Source organism: Cyrtonyx montezumae, unplaced genomic scaffold (genome assembly GCF_038088225.1).
Source record: "Cyrtonyx montezumae isolate F1298 unplaced genomic scaffold, pur_monq_1.0 scaffold_5, whole genome shotgun sequence".
Taxonomy (NCBI): domain Eukaryota; kingdom Metazoa; phylum Chordata; class Aves; order Galliformes; family Odontophoridae; genus Cyrtonyx; species Cyrtonyx montezumae.
The window spans coordinates 21,556,831-21,576,744 of NW_027072056.1; the positions used below are offsets into that span (position 1 = coordinate 21,556,831).

At 46.0% G+C, this 19,914-nt stretch overlaps 2 protein-coding genes across 3 annotated transcripts; one reads left to right on the plus strand and one right to left on the minus strand.

The window, feature by feature from the left end:
* Positions 1-1,158: 1,158 nt before the first annotated feature.
* GFM1 (G elongation factor mitochondrial 1) lies at positions 1,159-18,294 on the minus strand. Of its 2 annotated transcripts, XM_065747860.1 has the most exons (18): positions 18,245-18,294; positions 17,893-18,045; positions 17,203-17,335; positions 16,777-16,981; positions 15,974-16,090; positions 15,331-15,481; positions 13,019-13,173; positions 12,522-12,606; positions 12,021-12,158; positions 11,311-11,412; positions 10,635-10,691; positions 10,128-10,265; positions 9,488-9,570; positions 4,705-4,867; positions 3,548-3,692; positions 2,729-2,889; positions 1,923-1,976; positions 1,159-1,356 (listed from the first exon to the last, which is right to left on the minus strand). In XM_065747860.1, exons 1-18 carry the CDS (start codon positions 18,287-18,289, stop codon positions 1,225-1,227), a joined length of 2,217 nt encoding a protein of 738 aa, XP_065603932.1. In that variant the 5' UTR covers positions 18,290-18,294; the 3' UTR covers positions 1,159-1,224. The 2 variants fall into 2 exon arrangements, with proteins under 2 accessions (XP_065603932.1, XP_065603934.1); XM_065747862.1 differs by lacking the exon at positions 2,729-2,889 and having other exon boundaries at positions 1,264-1,356.
* On the plus strand, positions 5,590-9,500 carry LXN (latexin). Its single transcript, XM_065747880.1, has 6 exons — positions 5,590-5,735; positions 6,089-6,151; positions 6,469-6,643; positions 7,197-7,333; positions 8,691-8,753; positions 9,157-9,500. The coding sequence occupies exons 1-6, from the start codon at positions 5,604-5,606 to the stop codon at positions 9,250-9,252; spliced, it is 666 nt and encodes a 221-aa protein (XP_065603952.1). The 5' UTR covers positions 5,590-5,603; the 3' UTR covers positions 9,253-9,500.
* Positions 18,295-19,914: the final 1,620 nt, after the last annotated feature.

Here is a 19,914-nt window from a genome sequence, read left to right on the forward strand (position 1 = left end):
CGTGGCCCAAAGCAACAACACACTTCCATACATCACACCTGCACATTGCTACCATTTACGTGCCCCTGACAAAGCTCTGACGCTGTACTCATCCCAAGTTTGAAATAAATAATTTCCACTGCATTTCTTTGAATGCTTAAGAAAAGCACAGCCACTGCAGTAAAATCTGCATCTGGTAAACATCAACCACAACCCTGCGCCAGGAACGTAGTTGGTTCTGAACTGGAACTTTCTCCTCTGTTTACTGGAAATCTGCAAAAAATGCAGCTACACTGAGTAGGTCAGGAAAAGAGAGTGTGCACCCAAAATGCAGAGTGGACCTGGTAACAATCACATGAAAATTGATGATTATATCTTCTCTTTCTCACCTAACTGTCTCATCCTCGTTAACTCTCCTGTACCACTGAGAAAGATCTATCCAGCTGATTCCCAAGCTAAGCAGCAGCAGCATGCTCTCTTGACTCCAGGGCTCTAAAAAATAAAGGAATCCCTTGGTTCATTTTCTGAGTAAGTGCCAAGAAAGTAACAACGTACAATAAAATCCTATTGCTCCCAATTTTTAAGAGAGGTAACTTCCATGGACTTTCCTGTTACCTCTTCCCAAATGCCTTGAACTACGAGTGCTAAGCAGATCAGATAACAGCACGGACAGATATCCTGTCTGGCTCATTATGGCTCTGGAGACTCTTACCACTGTTTTTGAAGAACGAGGAGGAAACATTAATGCTGTCATGTGCCAGTGCATGCTGTCAGTGAACAAAAGGATCTGTGCTTGGAGAGCCTGCACGAAAAATACTCAGCACTGCATGATCATTCATCCATGACTACCCTAGCTTAGACTCCTAAATTGAAGTCTAACTAAAATAAATTCCAATTTGAGAAATAGGAACCAGTCTGCTTACAGAATAATTATTTATCAAGTTAAAAAAAATAAAATTATTTAATACAACTGGATTTAAACAAATTTCAAGACGAATTCATATTAACGTTGTAACATTTCTGTATTTCATCATTGAGCAGCATTTACATCTGAACAATTCCACTGTCATCTCCCAGTAACGACTGGGAATACCACGAAGGAAGGACACATTAGGGTGAAACTGTAGCTCTGAGTCCCACTGCAGCCCACGCCTTCCAGCCAGGCTCCACTGTCTGTATGATGCGAGCAATGAAGCAGCTCCAGAAGACTGTGAAAACCGTTCCATGTACTCAGGAGGAAAAGAGTCAGCTTTTTGCTTTGCCCTTCTTCGCAGGAAGCCGTCCCGTTGCTTCGAGGTATTTGTTAATTATTTCTTCCTGAGTACTGGGCAGACATGGATGATACTTACAGTACTCCATAGTGTATTCACCCTTTCCCTGACGAGTTGGAAAAAAAACAGAGTTAGGGTGCTGAATCAGGAACTGCAGGCCATACCCCAGATCTGTGACCTAACGAGCAGCAATACCCTACAGTGAAGCACACAAACCCTGAACGCTCAGAGAATACAGCTATTTGCACATCGCACAAAGAAAACAACCTCAACTGGTTCAGATGCGTTCAGTGAACAGCTAACCCAAGGTATATGCTGCTAAAAAAGTCCCACCTACCTGCAGGAATCAGAGACTCAAGGAACACGTCTACACCTCTCCAGACTCTGAATGCAATACCTCTACTGATTCTCTATCACTTCATATTATTCACAACTTTGAATCTCTTCCCTCTCCAAAGTACCAAGAATTTTTTGCCCAGCACGAGGCTAGCGATAACTACATTAATTAAGAATCAGTTAGAGTAACAATAATTAAGGTTATTTTCCTATTCTCATTAAGACTGTGATTTTTTTGTGATTTTTATCACTTTTAGTGCTGCATACACTACGCCAATGATGACACAGGTTGGCATATTTGATCTGCAGAAGGATCTCTAGCAAAAAGACAGTTACCTCTGTGCAAGACCGCAGCTCGGTGGCATATCCAAACATGGCATTCAGTGGCACCTAAAACCAAAGCATATCATTCTCACATTTTTCCATCTGCTTTTGGTTATCACTCAATTAATCTCAATTATGATAGAGTCAGTCGGTAAAATCCAGTGCTCTTCTACTATTTATTTTGTTAAATACCTTTTCTTTCACCTCATTTAGACTCACAATGCATAACCCAAGCTCAGTAATCTGTGTCAGCAGCCTATGACATGTGCAGTATCTGAGAGCACAGATCTAAATACAGTTTACAGAGCAGCAGTGATGCACCATATGGTTTGCTGCTACTTCAGGCTTTGCTGAGAGGATTTACCCTCCAGCCACCGTTACAAGTAACCTTCACGTGATCTAACATGAGAGCAAATGCATTTTATTTGGGAAAGGCTTGAAGAAAAATCCTTTGCATTTATCTGCAATTTATTCCAGTTACTGCAGTTAACTGCACTGAAGGGAGACAGCTGATGGAGGTCCTCCTCACTCAGTGCATCACCACTGCTGCACAGATTTCAAGGCAGCACAGTCTCAACAAAACCATTTTCTTCCCTCTGCCACCATATGGTCCTGGGTTAATAAGCTGGCTTCTCTGAAGCAGAACAGATTTATAGCAGGTTTACTAACGTTGCACAACGCGCTTCCACAAATGGAAAATTCATGCCTGTCCACTGAATAACTCGTCTCACATTTAAAACTGCAGCCAACCAGACAAACCACAACGGAGTCAGAAAGCAGCACAAAAGAAGAGAGAGGTAGCAGGGAACAGCACACACCTCTGCATAGAGAGTAAAGTAACCTTCTGTGCCATCCTGCCCCGTGATCACCCCGTGACGGCGATTAATTCCAGCTATCACTGCTCCTTGGAACTCAGTGGGTGCCAGCACCTCCACAGCCATAACGGGTTCAAGCAGACGCACAGCAGCATTTTCCATAGCTGGAGGAAAGACATTAATTACATATACTCTCACATAAGTATGCCTAAGCCATGGACATTGCAGGATTTTGAACTTTGCCTTGCAAGAAGTCTCCCAAAGCCACCTCAATGATATGGCCAGCAGTGCCAACTTACACAGCGTGCTTCTCATGACAACAACAGTGAGCAGAAACACGAAGCTGTGTTTTGCATGACTGCAGAAATTAACCTCCAGCTAAATGCACGTGCAGCTAGAGAAACCACTGGTCTCACTCAAGATACCCCTCTGTGTAGCAAAGAACTGTTTTCACAGTTACAGCTGATGTTCAACAAGTGGGGAAAACACTACTGACTATTTGGAATTCCAGCCCCACTGCCTTTTATTCCTGAGATGGCAATGCTGGCAGGCACACAGTTTGGTAAAATGGTTGTTCTGTTTTGTTGTACCTATGTAAACAGATGAAGCTGTTGGTGCCTCTTTACTCTGATCAAAAAAGGATTTCCTTCTGACAGCTCTAAGGTTAGCCTGCCTTCCTATGAATTTCTCTAAGTTCTAGCACACACTCTTCTAAAGAACCAGCCAAACTTCAAATGTATGCCCTGATACACCAGGTAACCTAAGGAAATGAGGGCACTCAGTGTTACTCCATCTGCACATTCAGACCACTCAGCTTTGTACCTTGCTTTAGGGCTCCTTCTCCTGCTCTCATGAAAGCGAATTCATTAGAGTCCACCATGTGATGTGCACCATCCTCCAGGACAAATCGGACTCCAGATATCCTGTGCCCGGACACAGGACCTTTTTCACACGCGTCTCGGAATCCCTGCCCAACAACATCTCAAAATTACCACTTTGCAGATTGAAAGTAAGCTTAAAAACAAACATACCACCAAAATCCACTCAGAGCTACCAAAAAACCCCTTCACAATTCCCAGCAGCATAGCCCATAAGAAGCCAACGTGCCTCCCAGCTCGTTAAGAAGGCGGAAAAACATTAAAGGAGTGGGGAAAACTTTTTACTGTCATTCTTTGGTACCTTAATTTAGTGCCACCTTAAAAAAGAAATCACAGCACAAACCAGAAGGAACAGGGGAAGCACTCAGGGTTTTCTTTAAGGGACTGTAGAACAAAAAGCTGAACGAATGCTTTAACTATGACTGAACAGTGAGATACTTCTCAGAACATCTCCTCTCAGAGGTGTTCTCACTGTGTGTTGTTTCCAAGACTCAGCAAAAATCTGTCAATCACAGAGTGATGAAGGAATTCCCTTGATTGGCTTAAGGAATGCAAAGATCATACTAAGATGGATACAAACACATGACTTCAGAGCCCTAAGTGATAAATCACAGTTACACAGAAAAACACAGAGGAAGCACACCTAGGTGGTAAAACATGGTAACTCATGCATCAAATTAAACTGCAGTCTCCTATGTATTTGTCTCAGAGAAATCACAAAAAAAAACCCAACACGTAATTCACAACCAGTGATGAGAATTACATCGCTAGAATTAAAAGCAGAAATGGAAATGAAAAAGCAGGCTCAGGAGGTTTGCTGCACTCCCAAAAGGAAAGCCTGCCCTTCTTACTGAGGCACTGCTATGGGAACAGGGCAAGCACACGCTACCAAGGCAAACAAGCAGCAGCTCCTAAATTAAGTAGTAAAGCAAGGAATGTCAGATATTAAGCAAAAACACAGAAATTTGAGTCAGTGTCCTCTGAAGGAATGGGAAAAGTCTCCTTGCTCAGGGCAAGACAGAAGGAAACGTTAACAGAACAGCAAGAAAAAAACCCCACATAAATCAGTATTTCTTGTTTCACATACAAATTGCTTCGTACCTTTTCAACAGCGGGCACAAATTGCTTTGGAATATTTGTGCCAATGGTTCTGTCTTCAAATTCTATTTTTGTGTAGTCCTCGGGATCCAGCGGCTCGAGGACTCCTATGACTTTGCCATACTGCCCTGCTCCACCAGTCTGCTTCTTGTGTGTGTATTCAAACCTGAGAACAGACAAAGCCCCACAGGTTATTCACTACACCAACTATGCTTCAACCACAGCTTTAAGAGGAGAAGCTCCCATTCTGCATTTTATTTTACTTGGCTTAGTATCACATGAATGACTGCAAAGACAGCTGAGAGCATTGAGATGCTCAGGGGAGGAACAACACAGCTGTCCACATGGCGTGCTGGAGCCTACAGACAGCGATGATTTGGTCTCCCAGGACATAATCCCTCCTGCGTATGGTAAGTAACAGAGCAATCACAGAATGGCTGGAGCTGGGAGGGACCCTCCACAGCCATCAGTCGCACTCCCCACAACGCACAGCGACAGCCACAGCCCCATCAGTGCAACCCTTACATCCTCACTGCCTTCAGGCTCGCTCACTTGTGCAAGACCTGACACTATTTCCACACACACCAACGCTTCCCTCCCACAGAGGGCTCTGACACACACACACACAGGACGAGGACGATTACAGGAAAAAAACCAACAAAACAAACAACTATTATTAATAACACTTGACAGATGTTAGGTTCCTTTAACTATCTCACCCTGCACACCAGCTGGCTGGCAGGGGGCTGTGCTCCGAGGAGGAGGAGCAGGAGGAGGAGGAAGAGGAGAGCCCAGACTCTGCTCCTCCCCAGCCCAACCTCAGTGGGCGGGAGCTGCCAGCACTGCTTCCTGCTACCAGCTCGGCCCCACCGCCCTCCTGGGCCGCAGCCTTGCCCTGTGCCATGGCAGAACTGCCCCCACCCCACAGCTCTGCCAGCCGGGCAGCAGCACTGGCTGCAGCCTACATCAGCCACCGCCACGGCAGCCCTGGGCACGGCTTGGTGCTGCGGGACGTGTGCCATGCCCGCAGGGAGGTAAGGGGGAGAGGCCGCTGAGGAGCACCACGGCCCTCAGGGTGAGGCAGGAGCAGGGAGCAGGCCCAGGGCAACCTGAGCCAGCACTGCAGGGATTGGACTGGGTGGCCTTCAGAGCCCCCTCCAACCCCAAGGATTCAGTGCTCCTGGGAGCCCATGCGTGGCAGTTCAGTACTAAGCCAGACCAGAGTGCCAAGGAGGCACTAAGCGGGCGTTCCCCCACGCGTGCAGCAAATGAGCAATCTTTCAGCAGGAAGAAATCAAATTGAAGCTGAGCTCTGTGTGTGACACAGAGTGACGCTGTAATGCAGCATTTTTACAAAACAAATGCTCTTATGGTTCTCCCTGTTTAGGACATTGATGGTATCGGGCACAAATACCACCTGGAATTCGTGTTAGAAGACATCTTTGAGAAAGTGAGTTTGGATTTATTTCATTAATGCATTCTATGGGCAGAAGTTGACACTACTGATGTGTAACGTGATAAGGAGATTTCAACATCATTCAATTTCAGATTGAAGTAACACTCTGAGCCCCAAACACTGCGTTTTAGATCTCCAAGGAAAACTTTAAAGTATATTCAGAGGTGCTGTGAATGTAGCCTTGCTTTAAATAATCACAAATCTGTACGGGCCAAACCAAGGGGAAAAACTAACATTGTGGAGGTTTTAAATTATTTATATTATATATGTATATAACCAAATATTAATACATCTAATTAACTCTGTAACAGGACAGTACTGTTAACTGCACTGCTGAGGTTCTTTATCATCTGGGCAACAAAAACAGTGCTCCAGATGTGCAATTTACAATTGAAGGAGAACTTAAGAACACAGACGAAGAAGATAACATATTCTACAATCAAATCAAGAGCCTGAAAAAAGAGCTCGAGGCAGAGAACATACCAGGTACAAAGAAGGGACCTGGGCAAGAAAGAAGTGAGAGGATGCGTTCCGCAGCCAGAAAACCAAACTGAACTGGTGGAGGTCCATGATCCCACGGGAGCCCACAGTACACGAGGCAGGGCAGAGGGAGATCAGGCTGCTGGCCCTGCTCTGAATATACACCTCTTCATTTTCTCCTACGCTGAGTGGGATGTCAGTCACAACTCTGCCAGAATCACTCATCAGCTCTTATGAAATCCAGAGCTGATGCATAATTTGCCCTCTGTCACTCCTTTAACTCTATCATTGCTGTGCTGCCCGTGACTGCTCCTCATGCTGTACGTTACACACCCCAATGAAGACTGTACAGAACACGTGCTAAAGGGAAGAAGTGGGAGGGGAAACAGAGAGTAGTGATATAGCAGCTACTCCCAGATGATAAAAGGTTTGTGACACAGTGAGGAACATCAGCCATATCCCCCAAGTTTTAGCACCCAACCCACTATTACCCAACGACCCCATTAATGCCTGTGATTTTGGTGAGCCTCGTGTAATGTGCCTTTGTTTTATTTCTCAGACAGCTATGGCAATGTGTCTCCAGAAATGCAGCCCATCAGAGCGCTCGCCTGGGCTGCCTCCGGATATGTGATATGGCAGAACTCAGCTGAGAACACCAAGTACCAGCTTGCCCAGATTAAACGTGTGAAGCAAGTGGTGAGTTACCATCATCAACACACCGCAAGAAAGAGAACACTCAGGAGCTAAGCAATTGTGGCACGTACCAACCTACAGCTGAGGCAAAGCTCTCAAGCGACAAATCTCAACTGTGTCTGAACTTCATAGCCTGTTCATTTTAAAGCCAGTGCTTGAGCTTTTTGCTCCACCCACCCCTTTCCTCTAGCAAGTCATGAACGCTTTCACTGATGGTTTGAGTGTTCATTTACATCATTCCCTTGTCTCATAAATTTTCCTGATAGAAAGCATCTCTTTGCAAGAGCAGTACCCTACGCTCAGTTAGAAAAATAGACTTTTCCACATGGGGGTCATCCCTTTGGTTACAGTTTTATATTGCTTTCCTGCCTTTCATTTATAACATAGGCTGAGCTGACAGCATTCTTTGCACCTGCACAGCACGTATTGGACTATTCTCCTCCATCCCCTGATTTACATCACGATCTAGCAATCGGTCACCGTAACACTGCTTGACATCTCTGAGGTGCTCAAGTCTAGACAAATAGCAATGGCTGCCACCTCAACCTCAGTAAAATACAATCTGCACTGCTCTCCATCTGCAGTACTCCAGCTTCCATCCGTTTGGCAGTTCACCTCAAAATGTTCATCAAGAAAGAAAACACCGATTTAATTCCAACCTCAATATTGACTTCTTTCACTTTGTTCTTCCCAAACTTACTCTCAGTAATGCTGCTTTTTAGGATGGGAGAAGGAAATATTTTAACATTAATTTTTAGTTGAAACACCTGGATCACAGAATTGCTCTCTAGTTTTTTTTAATGGCTCATTTATCCATTTCTACAACACTTCAGGATTAGCTTCCTTCCTGACATTAAGCATTTGGTAGATTTGAGCAATGCATCTACACTGATATCAGCTTCATGAGTTTATGGTAAGGAAATTGAGCTCAGGAAAGCATATGACTGGAGTGCAGGGGAACGGGATACTTCAGGATAAAGTATTTCCTATTTCCACTAATTTTTTTAGTGATTACAAGCACTGTGTTTAGCCTGAGCAGCCAAGGACACAAATAAATGACCATCAGGGAAAAAAAATGTTTGTTTTTAATGTAATATAATTCTGTGGATTCTTTCAGCTCTTCCCTGCTCTATTTGGAAAAAAAACCTGCAAATTAAGAGTAACTCCTAAAGCAAAGGACACTTGAAACTCAAGAAAATTGAGTGTGTTAAGTTAGAACATAAAAATAAAGCTTCCTATTTAGAAAACCCAAAACATCAGAAGTTTTCAGAAGGGACTTTCAGAGCCCAAAGTGAACTGATCTGCTACTTTTAAGATGGGGGGAGTCCCAGGTTCAGCCCTTTTCATCTTATCTTTCCAGAAAAGAACTGATGAATACCTGCAATTCGACTATGTGATTCTGCTTCACGAAAACGTGTCCCAGGTAAAAAACCCTCTCCCTAAGGTTTTCTTATTGTTATGCTGCTGGCTGTGTAACTTTCAACTTGGACATGAAACAGGGGGGGTGCTCACAGATCTGGTGCCTGGAGGTCAGCAACTGAAATGAATGAGGTGAAGGCAGAGATCAGCTCAGCACTATCTGGCATCTGTCCCCGTGCAAGCAGGAGAGGACAGCTCTCTAGTTTCTATCAGGAAATAATTTTCAGCTAATTTCCAGGCACTTCTTGTTAATGGCAGAGCTTCAGCATACTGGCCTCATTTACAGCTCTCTCCCCTTGGGAGACAGCATCACCAAACTGCTCAGGCAGAAAGGGAAGGAGCTGCAGCTCAGTACTGCTCAAAGAAAATACCTTCTCACTTCCTACATTTTTACTTTCTACCCACAGGAGATTATTCCCTGGCAAATGACAGTTCTCTGGCATCCTCAGCATGGCGTTGCAGTAACACAGAACGGCCGCCTGCCAAAACATGCACTGGACTAATGGAGCATCCAGTATCACAAAGCAACAAGCACAGGGGCTACCATAAGCATTTCAGGAGGGGCACATAAGTGGACTGGGTGAACACCAACAATGTAAGAAGAGTCCTTACTCAAAGGAACTTTGTTTCCTGTATGCTGCACTCTGATCTACCATCAAGAAGGGACTCTCTCAGCCACACAACCAAGTTCTGCATCAATTCAGATTAGAGAAAACTCCTGCTAGGAAGAATACTTACTGCACAGGTGCGGAGATGTTCTCTCTGAAGGCAACTTTTGGCTTTCCCATGGTGCAAGGGCAACTATATTCTCTTTCCATTCGCTGTAGAAAAGAAAGGGGAATGAAATAAGGAGCTGTTGCTACACTTTAGTGATAACTTTCCTACAGATCTTTTTGGAATGAGAAATTTAAGGTTAACCATTTTCTGGGGGTAGAGGTTGGACTGGATTGGGTTTTTCTGGTGTTTCTGTTTTCTCTCCTTCAAGAGAATAACGTTAAAAACAGTGTGCTGTCATTCCGCAGCCATTCTTGTACAGGGGCTGTAGCTTTAGATACAGGAAAAGGAAACCATCCAATTATTTTATTAAAGTTTAAGTTTCTCCAAACAAAAGCCATCTTTTCTTCATTCTTTCAACATTTCAAACGTATCTACTTCATTAGACTAAAATAAAAAATTCAGCTGTGCACCTCCAAAGGATTGTAAAGTCGATGACACCTGAGGCACCCGGTTACAAAAGCAGCCCTAAGCCCTGGCACCAACGAGCCCTCTGCAGACCGACTTTGGTACAGCAGTGCAACATTTCAGCCAGAAAGGAAGGAGAACTGTTGGCTGGCAAAATAGTCCAAGCAGAGTCTGCAGATTCTGCTTCCCCAGTTACCTGGGAATAGATTTCCAAGTGCAGCTCTCCCATCCCAGAAACGATGGTCTCTTTGCTCTCGTCATCAAAGTGGACTCTGAAAGTGGGATCCTCCCTGGTAAAGCGGCTCAAGCCTTTGGAAAATTTATCGAAGTCATTCTACAGATCAGGTACACAAAGAAAACATTAATTCAGCACCCAGAAGACACCCAAGCCTCACGTCCTCCTGTCAGCTGTCACTTCTACTCTCACGAGGTTATTTTCTGAAACAGCTGTTCTTATTTCTCCAGTTATGTCAAGGCCACGATAAGCCCGGACCAAAGGCACACATCTTTATAGTGACCTAGCACCACCTAACACGTCGTTCAGACAACACGTAGTATATTCTTAGGTACTTTCAACAGAACAATTTGAAACAGTGCCCATCTAGTCTGCACATGCTGCATTTCCCTCCTAACCAGCACGAAGTAATAGAGGCAGCAGGGAAAGGTAATTCAGTCAGAAAAAGACCAGTCCACGGGCTCATACCTTGTTGGAAGGCTTCATAGCTACAGAAATGACAGGATCAGGGACGTGTATGGATTCCTGCAGATCATAAAGGAAGACACCATAGAGTCACACTTCACTGTACCTGGAAATGCAACTTCTCCAAAAACCACCTGTCACAAACAGATGGCTGCTGCTCTTATCACTCCTGTATCCAATACAGTGCAATACTGCACCAGAACTGTGCAGTCCTCCCTGGGATCATGAGAGGGCTGCTAATTAACCTATGCCATACTGGTGACCGTAACATCCCCAGTGCCAACACAGATGCAAATCAATCTGTCTTTTCACACTGCTTAGGAAAATCTGCTTCCCACTGGATCCTGCAAATGTATACACAAATAAAAGTGGTCTCTGCAAACATGTCCACAGATGCACAGCTGAGCAGTTCTGGGGTAACAACCTCAGCATTCAGCAGCCCACGGTCAGCAGACGATGCAGAAATGCTTCCAGCAGTTTGCTAACACCAAATGTGTATTTGGTGTCAAGTGAAGCAGACAGATGTGTCTCTCTTGCACACACATTCAGGTTTCCTGAGGTGCATCACAACCATCATCTGCAGCTGTGTACACATCACAAAAAATACTTAAACTGAACAAACTCTTAAAATCGTGGTGAACTCCAGCACACAGTGAGGCAGACCAGGAGGAACACTTACCATGGAAATGTCAGTGTTGGTTTTGTCTGTGAATGTATCCCCACTGGCACAGTCAATTCCAAACAATGCACATATGTCTCCTGCATAAACTTCATTTACATCCTGGAGAAAGAAAAGTGGACTATTTAGAGAACAGTGAAAGAGGTGACCATATATCACAAATGACATTTGGTTTTAAGCAGAGATATAAATACTGTGTTTAAAAGCCTAACATTCCTTTTTCTTTAAGGCAAATGGACAAGAAAGATACCTCAGCTCTAAGAAAGCAATCAGCATGATATTTTACAGGCAGTCCTGACCCAGCTATAGGGTCAAGGAATTTTCAACAGGAACAGGAAGCATCTGCAGCAGATTGAGAATCAATTTTCAGCTTAATATCAAAGGAAATCACATCATATCACATGATAGGAATCACATGAAAGGAAACAGCACTGCATGTTTTACCAACCCTGTTTCCCCCCTCCCACGAGTACAGAGCACAGCCATAAGCAGCCAGCTTGCTTCAGCCATCATCCCAAGGCCTCTTTATAATGCTTCTTGGGCAAAGACTCTTCCACTTCAGTGGAAATGACACACTGAAGATCATTTTTGTTTCTTGTAGAGTTCTTAACAACAACAGCAGAAATGTGACACATTACACCTTGGCTGAAAAGAGAGAAGCCAGTTAATAAGGGTGACCAGGATGCAATCTGTGTGCCCCTCCCCCTCACCTCCATGTTGTCTGAGTGCATGCGGACGAGTCTTTGCACGCGCACTCTCTTCCCAGTCCTCGTGTTATAAATGTAATCAGACTTCTTCAGCATCCCCTGATAAACTCGAATGTAAGTCAACTGCCCAAAACGGCCAGCCTGAAATCAAAAGTCATTAAAGATCAGATAAAATCCTCCTTGGAGTCAAGCCAGATCCTGTTTGAGCTATGATCTGAACTGAGCAAATGATTGCTGTTGAATGTATACACCAAACATGTGTGTGAAGCTTTTGTTTACCATGGTCTCAGCTTTCACCTGGCTCTGGAAACACACTTGACACATACTGGCAATTTGCCTTACTTCACCAGTTTTACTAGTCCTAAGCCTTCGTGACAGAGGCGTATAACAGCTCCAATTTGCCCAGCAACCTCCCAGATGTATATCAGAACTACCACAACAATTCTCAGAGGAAACACTCTGCTTCTCCACTGCTTCTGCTGTACTAAACATTGACCTGCTTACCTCCAGCTTAAAAGCGAGGCCTACAAAAGGCTGAGAGTTGTCTCGAGCAGAGTTCAACAGGAACTTAGCTTTGTCCTCAGAATCCCTTTAAGAGAAACCAAACATGGATGGAAAGTGAACTAAGTTACAAAGAAAACATATCAGCCTCCTCTAACCATGAGTTGCCTTGGGAAATGCCAATGGCCCTCAGTGTCACAGGTTTATAGAGACTTAGAAGAGCTCACACATGCAGCTCTCATGTGCTTAGAAAAGGACCTCAGGAAAACTGCAGCAGATCCCAAAAAGGCCTCAACTATGACATGTGCCACCAGTGCTTAACAAATGTGTATTAGGAGCAGGAACAGCCAGCCTCAAACGAGAAGCAAGCTTTGTTAGCACTGGAATGAGGTACACAATTATAACTGCATTACGCAAATGGCAAATCGCCACATATTTTGTAACTGAAGTTTCCCACTGCGTAGTACCCAATTCCAAGACCTCACAGTGCATTCACTTACTCCTGGTTGAGAATAGCATAGTTCTCCACCTCTGAAGGGTTTGGGAGGTATTCCAGGACAGCATCCAGCAACGGCTGCACTCCTTTGTTCTTTAAAGCACTCCCCACAAGCACAGGGGTAAAGGACTTCTTCAGTGTTGCTCTTCTGATTGCAAGCTGGAAAAATATCAGAGCATTACTGTCCTGCAACAGCTGCATTGTGTTCTGATGAAGAGCACTTTAACATCACCAGAGAGGAACCTACACATTGGCCTGCAGAGCTGCTGAGGTCCTGACTGCCCTGGGAATCCTTCAGAAACTCTGCCCCTCTCCTCCCAGATCAGTGATTAAAGCCAACATTGCTACCTTGGCCTCACCTCTCCCTACCACTAGAGGATGCCATCTCCCCGTGGCTGCAGGGGCTCTCTCTCCAACTGAAGGCAGCTCCAGTCACCTTCTGGGATAAGCAAAAAGCAATGTATCCTCCTCAGCCACATCACCTGAGCACCTGAAGAGAGAAGACTGAACTACCTCTACAATTAACAGAAAGAGCAACCTGGATTATCAGAGCCAAAATAAATAAATACATACATCAAATGAGCTCTTTGGCAGAGCAAATCATTATAGGGGAGGAATATTCTTTCTCAGTTGGAGAAGGAGGTGTTGTCCTCAAGCTTGTTGGTTTAATGGACTCATAAAAACAGTACAAGGAAAAAAGTGCTACATCAGTAAATCTGATCCTTGAGTGTAGCATTATGGATGGCAGCACCGGGTTGTGTTCAGGCAGATCATCTCCAGCAAAGCTTCATATGCTGGGGCTGTGACACGAGCAGCACTCAGCACTGCTTCTGTGAAAAGACACTTTTGCTGGAGACCTGGCTGCTCACCACTGAAAGAGAATCCATCTTCAGGGATGTAATAGTAAAAATTAACCCAATGCTACCATCAGTAATTAATTTGCTTTCTGAAGTGGGAGAGGCACACTGAACAGACACATTCATTTCTGCAACAGGTTCTCCTCTCAGTGGGAGCTATCAGAAGTAGCTTGCTTCCAGAAGTGTCTCCCCTCTCCCAGTACTCAGCATTCACATCTGTGCTATCCCATCTCTAGAGGGAGAGAAATCCCTATAGGGCTCTAAAATTGCCTTGAACTAAGAGAGAAGGGCTGCTTTGAACCTCATAAAACACTATTTAACCACTAGAATAGCTAAATGCTCAGTTATATCACTAAGAGCTACAACTTTTTTGTGCATTCCTGAAACAACACCAAAAAGTTTTATGCTTCCATGTCTCAAGTGAAACACATGGACTTGCAAACAAAGGAAAAAAAAACAAAATCCACACTCAAGGTCTGTAACAAACTTAAAAGTGATCAAAGTTTTGGGGTTGTGAAGATTCAAAGAAGCAAAGCTCGGGGGGACTCGCAATGCCCACCAGCTCTGAGCTCCTGCCAGTGCTCTATATCCCAACAGATAGAGTGTGCAGCTTCCAGGAAAGCCAGCAGTGCAGACCTTACCAGGAAAAGTGAGTGCTGCACAAAGGCAGCCAGGCATTGCTAAGGAGCCAAACACTCCTAAGAGGACTCCAATGCCAAAGTTCTGCTCAGAGCATGAGCTGACTGATCCCGTCTGACCTGAGCCCAGCTGGCTGCACACACAGAAATAGCTCCTGCTGCATCTTAGGCCTCAGTTTGGCTTCAGCTCCCAACTGAAGGGCTCAGCTGCCAGCAAAGAGAAGCAAAAGGAGGCAGCACATGCTGTGCCAGGCAGATTTCATCCCCAGCACCAACTCCCCCAACACTACTGCTCACAGAAACCAGCTCAAACTTCAACAGCACCTCCTAGAAAATGCAGTCTGCCCACAACACCTCTCCTACCAGAACAGATTCTTCTTTTTCCCCCCCAGTTTTTGATTTATCACAATAAGCAATTGGTCCCCTGTGGCAGATGCAGACTTTGATGGATTCATTGCTACTAATAGCAGACATTAGAAGACTATTGTTCAAGTTAACTTCCAACAGTAGCAAGAGGTGCTGGCAAATAGCAAACCACATCTCAGAAATGCACCAAGCACAGAGAATCTGTATAGAATCAGAACAGCATAGGTTGGAAGAGACATTAAAACTGCAGCTATCAGCACAGTCATCCAGCGTGGAGGAGGGACTGCAATCCCACCCACTGACTTCATTTCCCAATCATCAGCTGAAGTGAGCACTCAGTGGGAACCCTCCTGCAGGAGGCAACGCGTTCCACAGAACTAAGCAGAAAGAACTCCAAAAAACGTCTCCAGAAGTGAAAGAACGGTCCTATATTAAGGAGACACACATCAAGTTACCTTGATATCAGCAACCGTAGGAACCTTCTCTTCCAGAAACAGCTCCCCGAGGCGATCATCTGAATCAGCAACACACTCAATCAGCTCCGAGCGCCGCTCTGCAGCCTCAGCTCTGAGCTCAGCTGGGATTTCATCGTACCGCACCGCCTGGCTGGACACAAACAACACCACGGCTCTAACGCCACGTCCCAACTATCAGCCTTCCCATCACTATTCATCGTGACAGCCAGCCTGACCAGGAAAAGATCGCCGTGGATAAAGACATCAAAATACAGGTACACAGAACACCAAGCTGCTGTTTCTGGTGCTTCAGCAGGCAAGAGTTCCTCCCACTCACAGCTGGAGTTTGTGAGGATGCGGGGTGACCTGTTCAACAGCACCCACACCGTATCATCATCCCAGGAAGCTCGTGCCAAATGCTATTGGGTCCCACTGTGAACGTCTCCCAGCTCCACGGAGCTGAGTGCTGCCACCACTCACTAAACCTGGCTGCAGTCACTGTGCCAGAGAGCTGAGGGGCCACGCCTCAGCCCTGCCAGGAGCTGCATCCCCAACCCTCCCAGCAGCAGGCTGCTTCATCTCTGAATCTCAGGGAAGCCATAGCTTCCCTCAGTGGGAGAAAAACACAAGTTTTGAACCTTACCCAAGCGCACCATCAAAATATATAGCTCTTTCTTCTATGAGATCTATAACTCCTTTGAAGTTTCCTTCCAGTCCTATTGGAATCTGGACAAAAGCTGCATTGTGTTTTAACTTGGACCTGAAAAAGAGAGCAAACAGATTAAGAAGAAAAAAAAAGTCATTTCCATACACATGCTCCAGATGTTTCTTGAATGTTCTCCTACACTACAGCATCGTGCTTTGTTATGATGAAAAATGCCTGTCTGCATTTTACCACAGTGACTGCCAGACCTCTATGTCCTCGCAGACAGCAAACAACTCCCAGGGGAAATAAAAGGCACTGCAACCTACCTTCAGATCAATTACTCGAGGGGAGCTCCTTCTCCCTTCCTGCCTATCATCATACGTACCTCACAGACGAAGTTAGCACAGGAAGATGGCACACGAAGGGCAGGTGGGACTCCAGAAACTGCCCAACCACCAGTGGTGGCCCTGCCATGAGCTACAGTGCACCTGCAGCCAGGAATAATCAAAAGGCTGGTTTTGAAATGGCTCCAGCATCAAAATAAGCATCAAAAAACCAGCTCTCGGACACGCTAAGTCTGGGCTGATGCTAACTATTGCTTTGCTCCCTTTTCCTTGACAAAAGGGACAGTCGTAATAGGCCAGAGTAAGATTTAACCTGAAGTCATAATGCATTACCTCCCAAAATACAACTACAAACTCCAAAAGAGAACCGTTTTCAATATTATCAGCATTAATCCACTACATGAACTGTTCAGAATTATCTGTCAGGTAAAGTTAGCAAGCTGAAGTGAGAAATACCTCAGTTGCTGCACTGCTCTAGATGGACTGGAGCCCATTCTGTCCAGCTTATTGATGAATGTCAGAAATGGCACATTGTAACGTTTCATCTGCCTGTTCACAGTGATGGTCTGGCACTGAACTCCTCCAACAGCACAGAGAACCAGAATCGCCCCATCGAGAACCCTCAGAGACCTTTCCACTTCAATGGTGAAGTCCACATGCCCTAAGTAAGGAAACAAGCAAACAAAAAAAAATTACTCACAGATGATAAAAAATAATGAGTAATTACTTCCTCGTGGCTGCAGAAAACTAATGCAATCAGTTTCCAGCCACACAGAACACAGCACAGCAGATCAATGTCAGCCCCTAACGAGCACAGCGGGAGCACCATGATCTCCATCCACACAAAGGAGCAGCAGCCCCAGAGCACAGAGCGGCCGCTACCTGGCGTGTCTATGATGTTGATGTTGGTGTCCTTCCACATGGTGTACGTGGCTGCAGACTGAATGGTGATTCCACGCTGCCGTTCCAGCTCCATGGAATCCATGACAGCTCCCACTCCATCCTTACCTTTCACCTTAGCAAAGGAAAGAAAAAAGAACTTAAGCCCCAGAGGTGGTACTGAGAATTCGCTTTAAGTGATGCTTCCCTGGTGAGTATCACTTTTCAGAAAGCGATGAAAAGGAGACACAGAGAATTACTTACAGCTCTTGAAATGCAAACAACCCGCATGCTTTTGTAGCATCATCTACTCTGGTGGTGGAATTAGACAGCCGTGGGGGCTTTCCTATCCTGAATCCTATCCTGAATGGGATTCTGATTCTATAGTTTAACATCCTTTGCTCCCCTGAGGATCAGTCCCCAATGAGACCATCAATACCTGACAGTCAATTATGTTGCACTGCTGACTTCGTAAGCTAACATACATGGACACAGAAACACACCTCTGGATTCTCTTTTTTCACAGCCACTTTTGGCTGAATCAGAAGCACACATCTCCCACCCTGTATTTACCAGAGACACAACCACAGAACCGAGGGGTGGGAAGGGACCTTCGGGCATCCTCAGCCCAACCCCTACTGAGCTCCTCCTCACACAGAACACGGCCCAGGGGTCGCAGCGACCCTCGCCCACCTCGTGCATCTGCGCGATCCTGCCTGTGTAGAAGAGGACGCGCTCCGTCAGCGTGGTCTTCCCCGAGTCGATGTGGGCCGAGATGCCGATGTTGCGGATCCGCTCGTTGGGAAGGACGGCCGAGGAGCAGCGGCGGCAGACATTGAGGAGGAACTGAGCGAGGAAAGCCGGTTCGCTGCGGCGCCCCTCAGCCCGCCCTACCCGCGCCCGGCCTTCCCCTTCAGCCCGGGAATGCCCTCAGGCCGCACACCTCAGCGAGCCCTCAGGCCGCCCCCGCGGGCGGGCTCCATCCTGCCGGCCCTCCGTGCCCCTCCCCGCGCCCCTCCCCACCGCGCCCGGTTCCGCCCGCTACCTGCCGCCGCCCGCGGCCCCGCGCAGCGCGCACCGCCCGCAGCATGGCCGCACCGCCGCCCCTAAAGCGCGGGACGCCGCTTCCGGGGTCACCGCGCATGCGGGGTCGGGCCGGAAGTGGGCTCAGAGCGGAAGTAGGCCCGGGCCGGCGGCACCGCGCGGGGCGGGGGGAGGCGGAGCCCATGGACTGAGGGGGCATCGTAACATTAACAATAAATACATACAACAAACAGCTCTCGATTAAAGCTCTTTATTAAAGAACTGAAGTTTCAGGTGTCGCTGCGTACAGCAGCTCGTTGCACGGCATTGTGATGCTGCTGTGCATAACGAACTACCGGGCACGGCTGCCTCTTCCCGCGCTACTTTTACACGCAGGTTCGTTTCCTCAGCCCTGAACACATTCCCCCCCGAGCAGCGCAGCCCGGGACGTGCGCACCAGCAGCACCTCTACATCTCTGCTTCATCACAGCGTGCTAATGCTTCCCGTTGTTCAGCGCTGGCAAATTCCAGCAGTGTCAGAGGCAACCTCCCCTCAGCTGGCTTTCTCTTTTAATTTTTGCATGTTAATGAAGTTAACCTGAGGAATCGACACGAAGGTGAAACTCACAACTAAAAAGGAAATAAGCTGTACGAGTACTGAACTCTTTATCACAGTGTTTCAGGAAGGCTATGCTGACAGCTTTCAGTTTATAGCATTTACACTACAGTTCTAAGTAAGACAGCACACAACAGCTGTACTGCGAAGACATTTCCAGTCCTGTTTGCTTTCCTCACGAACACCAGATCCTTCACCAAACAACAACAAATACCACCTAGGGAAACCAAGTGTTGGATTTGAGGATCCTGCTGCCCGCACTCATCAGGGCAGAAAACATAACAGAGCTCAGCTCAGCTGGGGCAGGAAACCATCTCCTGGACACGGGGATTTCAGCTTTCTGGGACACAAGAAATGGTGCAGCCATCACCCAGTTAAGTGCTGTCTGCTGAACCATTTCTCCCACGTTCCTCTGGTTAAGGGGTGGGTGATAGTGCCATCTGAGTACTGCCACAGAATAACTGAAAACTGCTACAGACATGAAAAATAACGTGCCACCTTCACATCATTTTTCATTTCAAAGGATCAGAAATCTGAGAATAACAGCACAGGGACAGAGCACGAGGGACACAGCACAATTCAGGAACACACGAATGCTGATCAACAACAGCCTGAAGTATTTAAAAGTTCCAGTCATTTCAGCATTCCTCTCACTCTCCTTTATTTTCGCATCACGATGAATCTGGGAATTCTATCCCAGTTCACAGTATGGTTTTAAACCTACACATGCAGTGCCTGCAGTGTACTGAAATCCCAACAGATTGCAAACAACAGTTGCAGCCACACAAAACAGGAGGAGGAATTACTTTCTGTGCAAATTACACCACGTGAGGGGAAAAGGCAGTTTCATCAGGCTTAATGCAGAGCCTGAGACTCGTGCAACTGTGGTGGAAAAAAGACTCTGCTACCCACAGTGAATGTTGTTCATCAGAATTAATGATAAACCATTAAAGTGCTTTTATGTGGATGGGGTTTTGTTGTTGTTGCTTTTTTGTTTGTTTTGTGTCTGTCTTTTCAAAATGGCTTAACCTAGGATCTGAGCTCTTACACAACATTCAGCAGTCAGAAGATTAGAG

What these genes read in the sequence shown, in the direction of transcription:
- LXN (XM_065747880.1), top strand. Translation starts at nt 5,604, where the DNA reads ATGGCAGAACTGCCCCCACCCCACAGCTCTGCCAGCCGGGCAGCAGCA. An exon ending in TGTGCCATGCCCGCAGGGAG is followed by an intron (nt 5,736 to 6,088) that starts GTAAGGGGGAGA and finishes CTCCCTGTTTAG; the next exon opens with GACATTGATGGTATCGGGCA. An exon ending in CGAGGCAGAGAACATACCAG is followed by an intron (nt 6,644 to 7,196) that starts GTACAAAGAAGG and finishes TTTATTTCTCAG; the next exon opens with ACAGCTATGGCAATGTGTCT.
- GFM1 (XM_065747860.1), bottom strand. Translation starts at nt 18,289, where the DNA reads ATGCTGCGGGCGGTGCGCGCTGCGCGGGGCCGCGGGCGGCGGCAG. An exon ending in AGAGCAGTGCAGCAACTGAG is followed by an intron (nt 16,091 to 16,776) that starts GTATTTCTCACT and finishes TCTCTTTTTCAG; the next exon opens with GTCCAAGTTAAAACACAATG. An exon ending in TGCACTCAGACAACATGGAG is followed by an intron (nt 11,413 to 12,020) that starts GTGAGGGGGAGG and finishes TTCTTTCTCCAG; the next exon opens with GATGTAAATGAAGTTTATGC.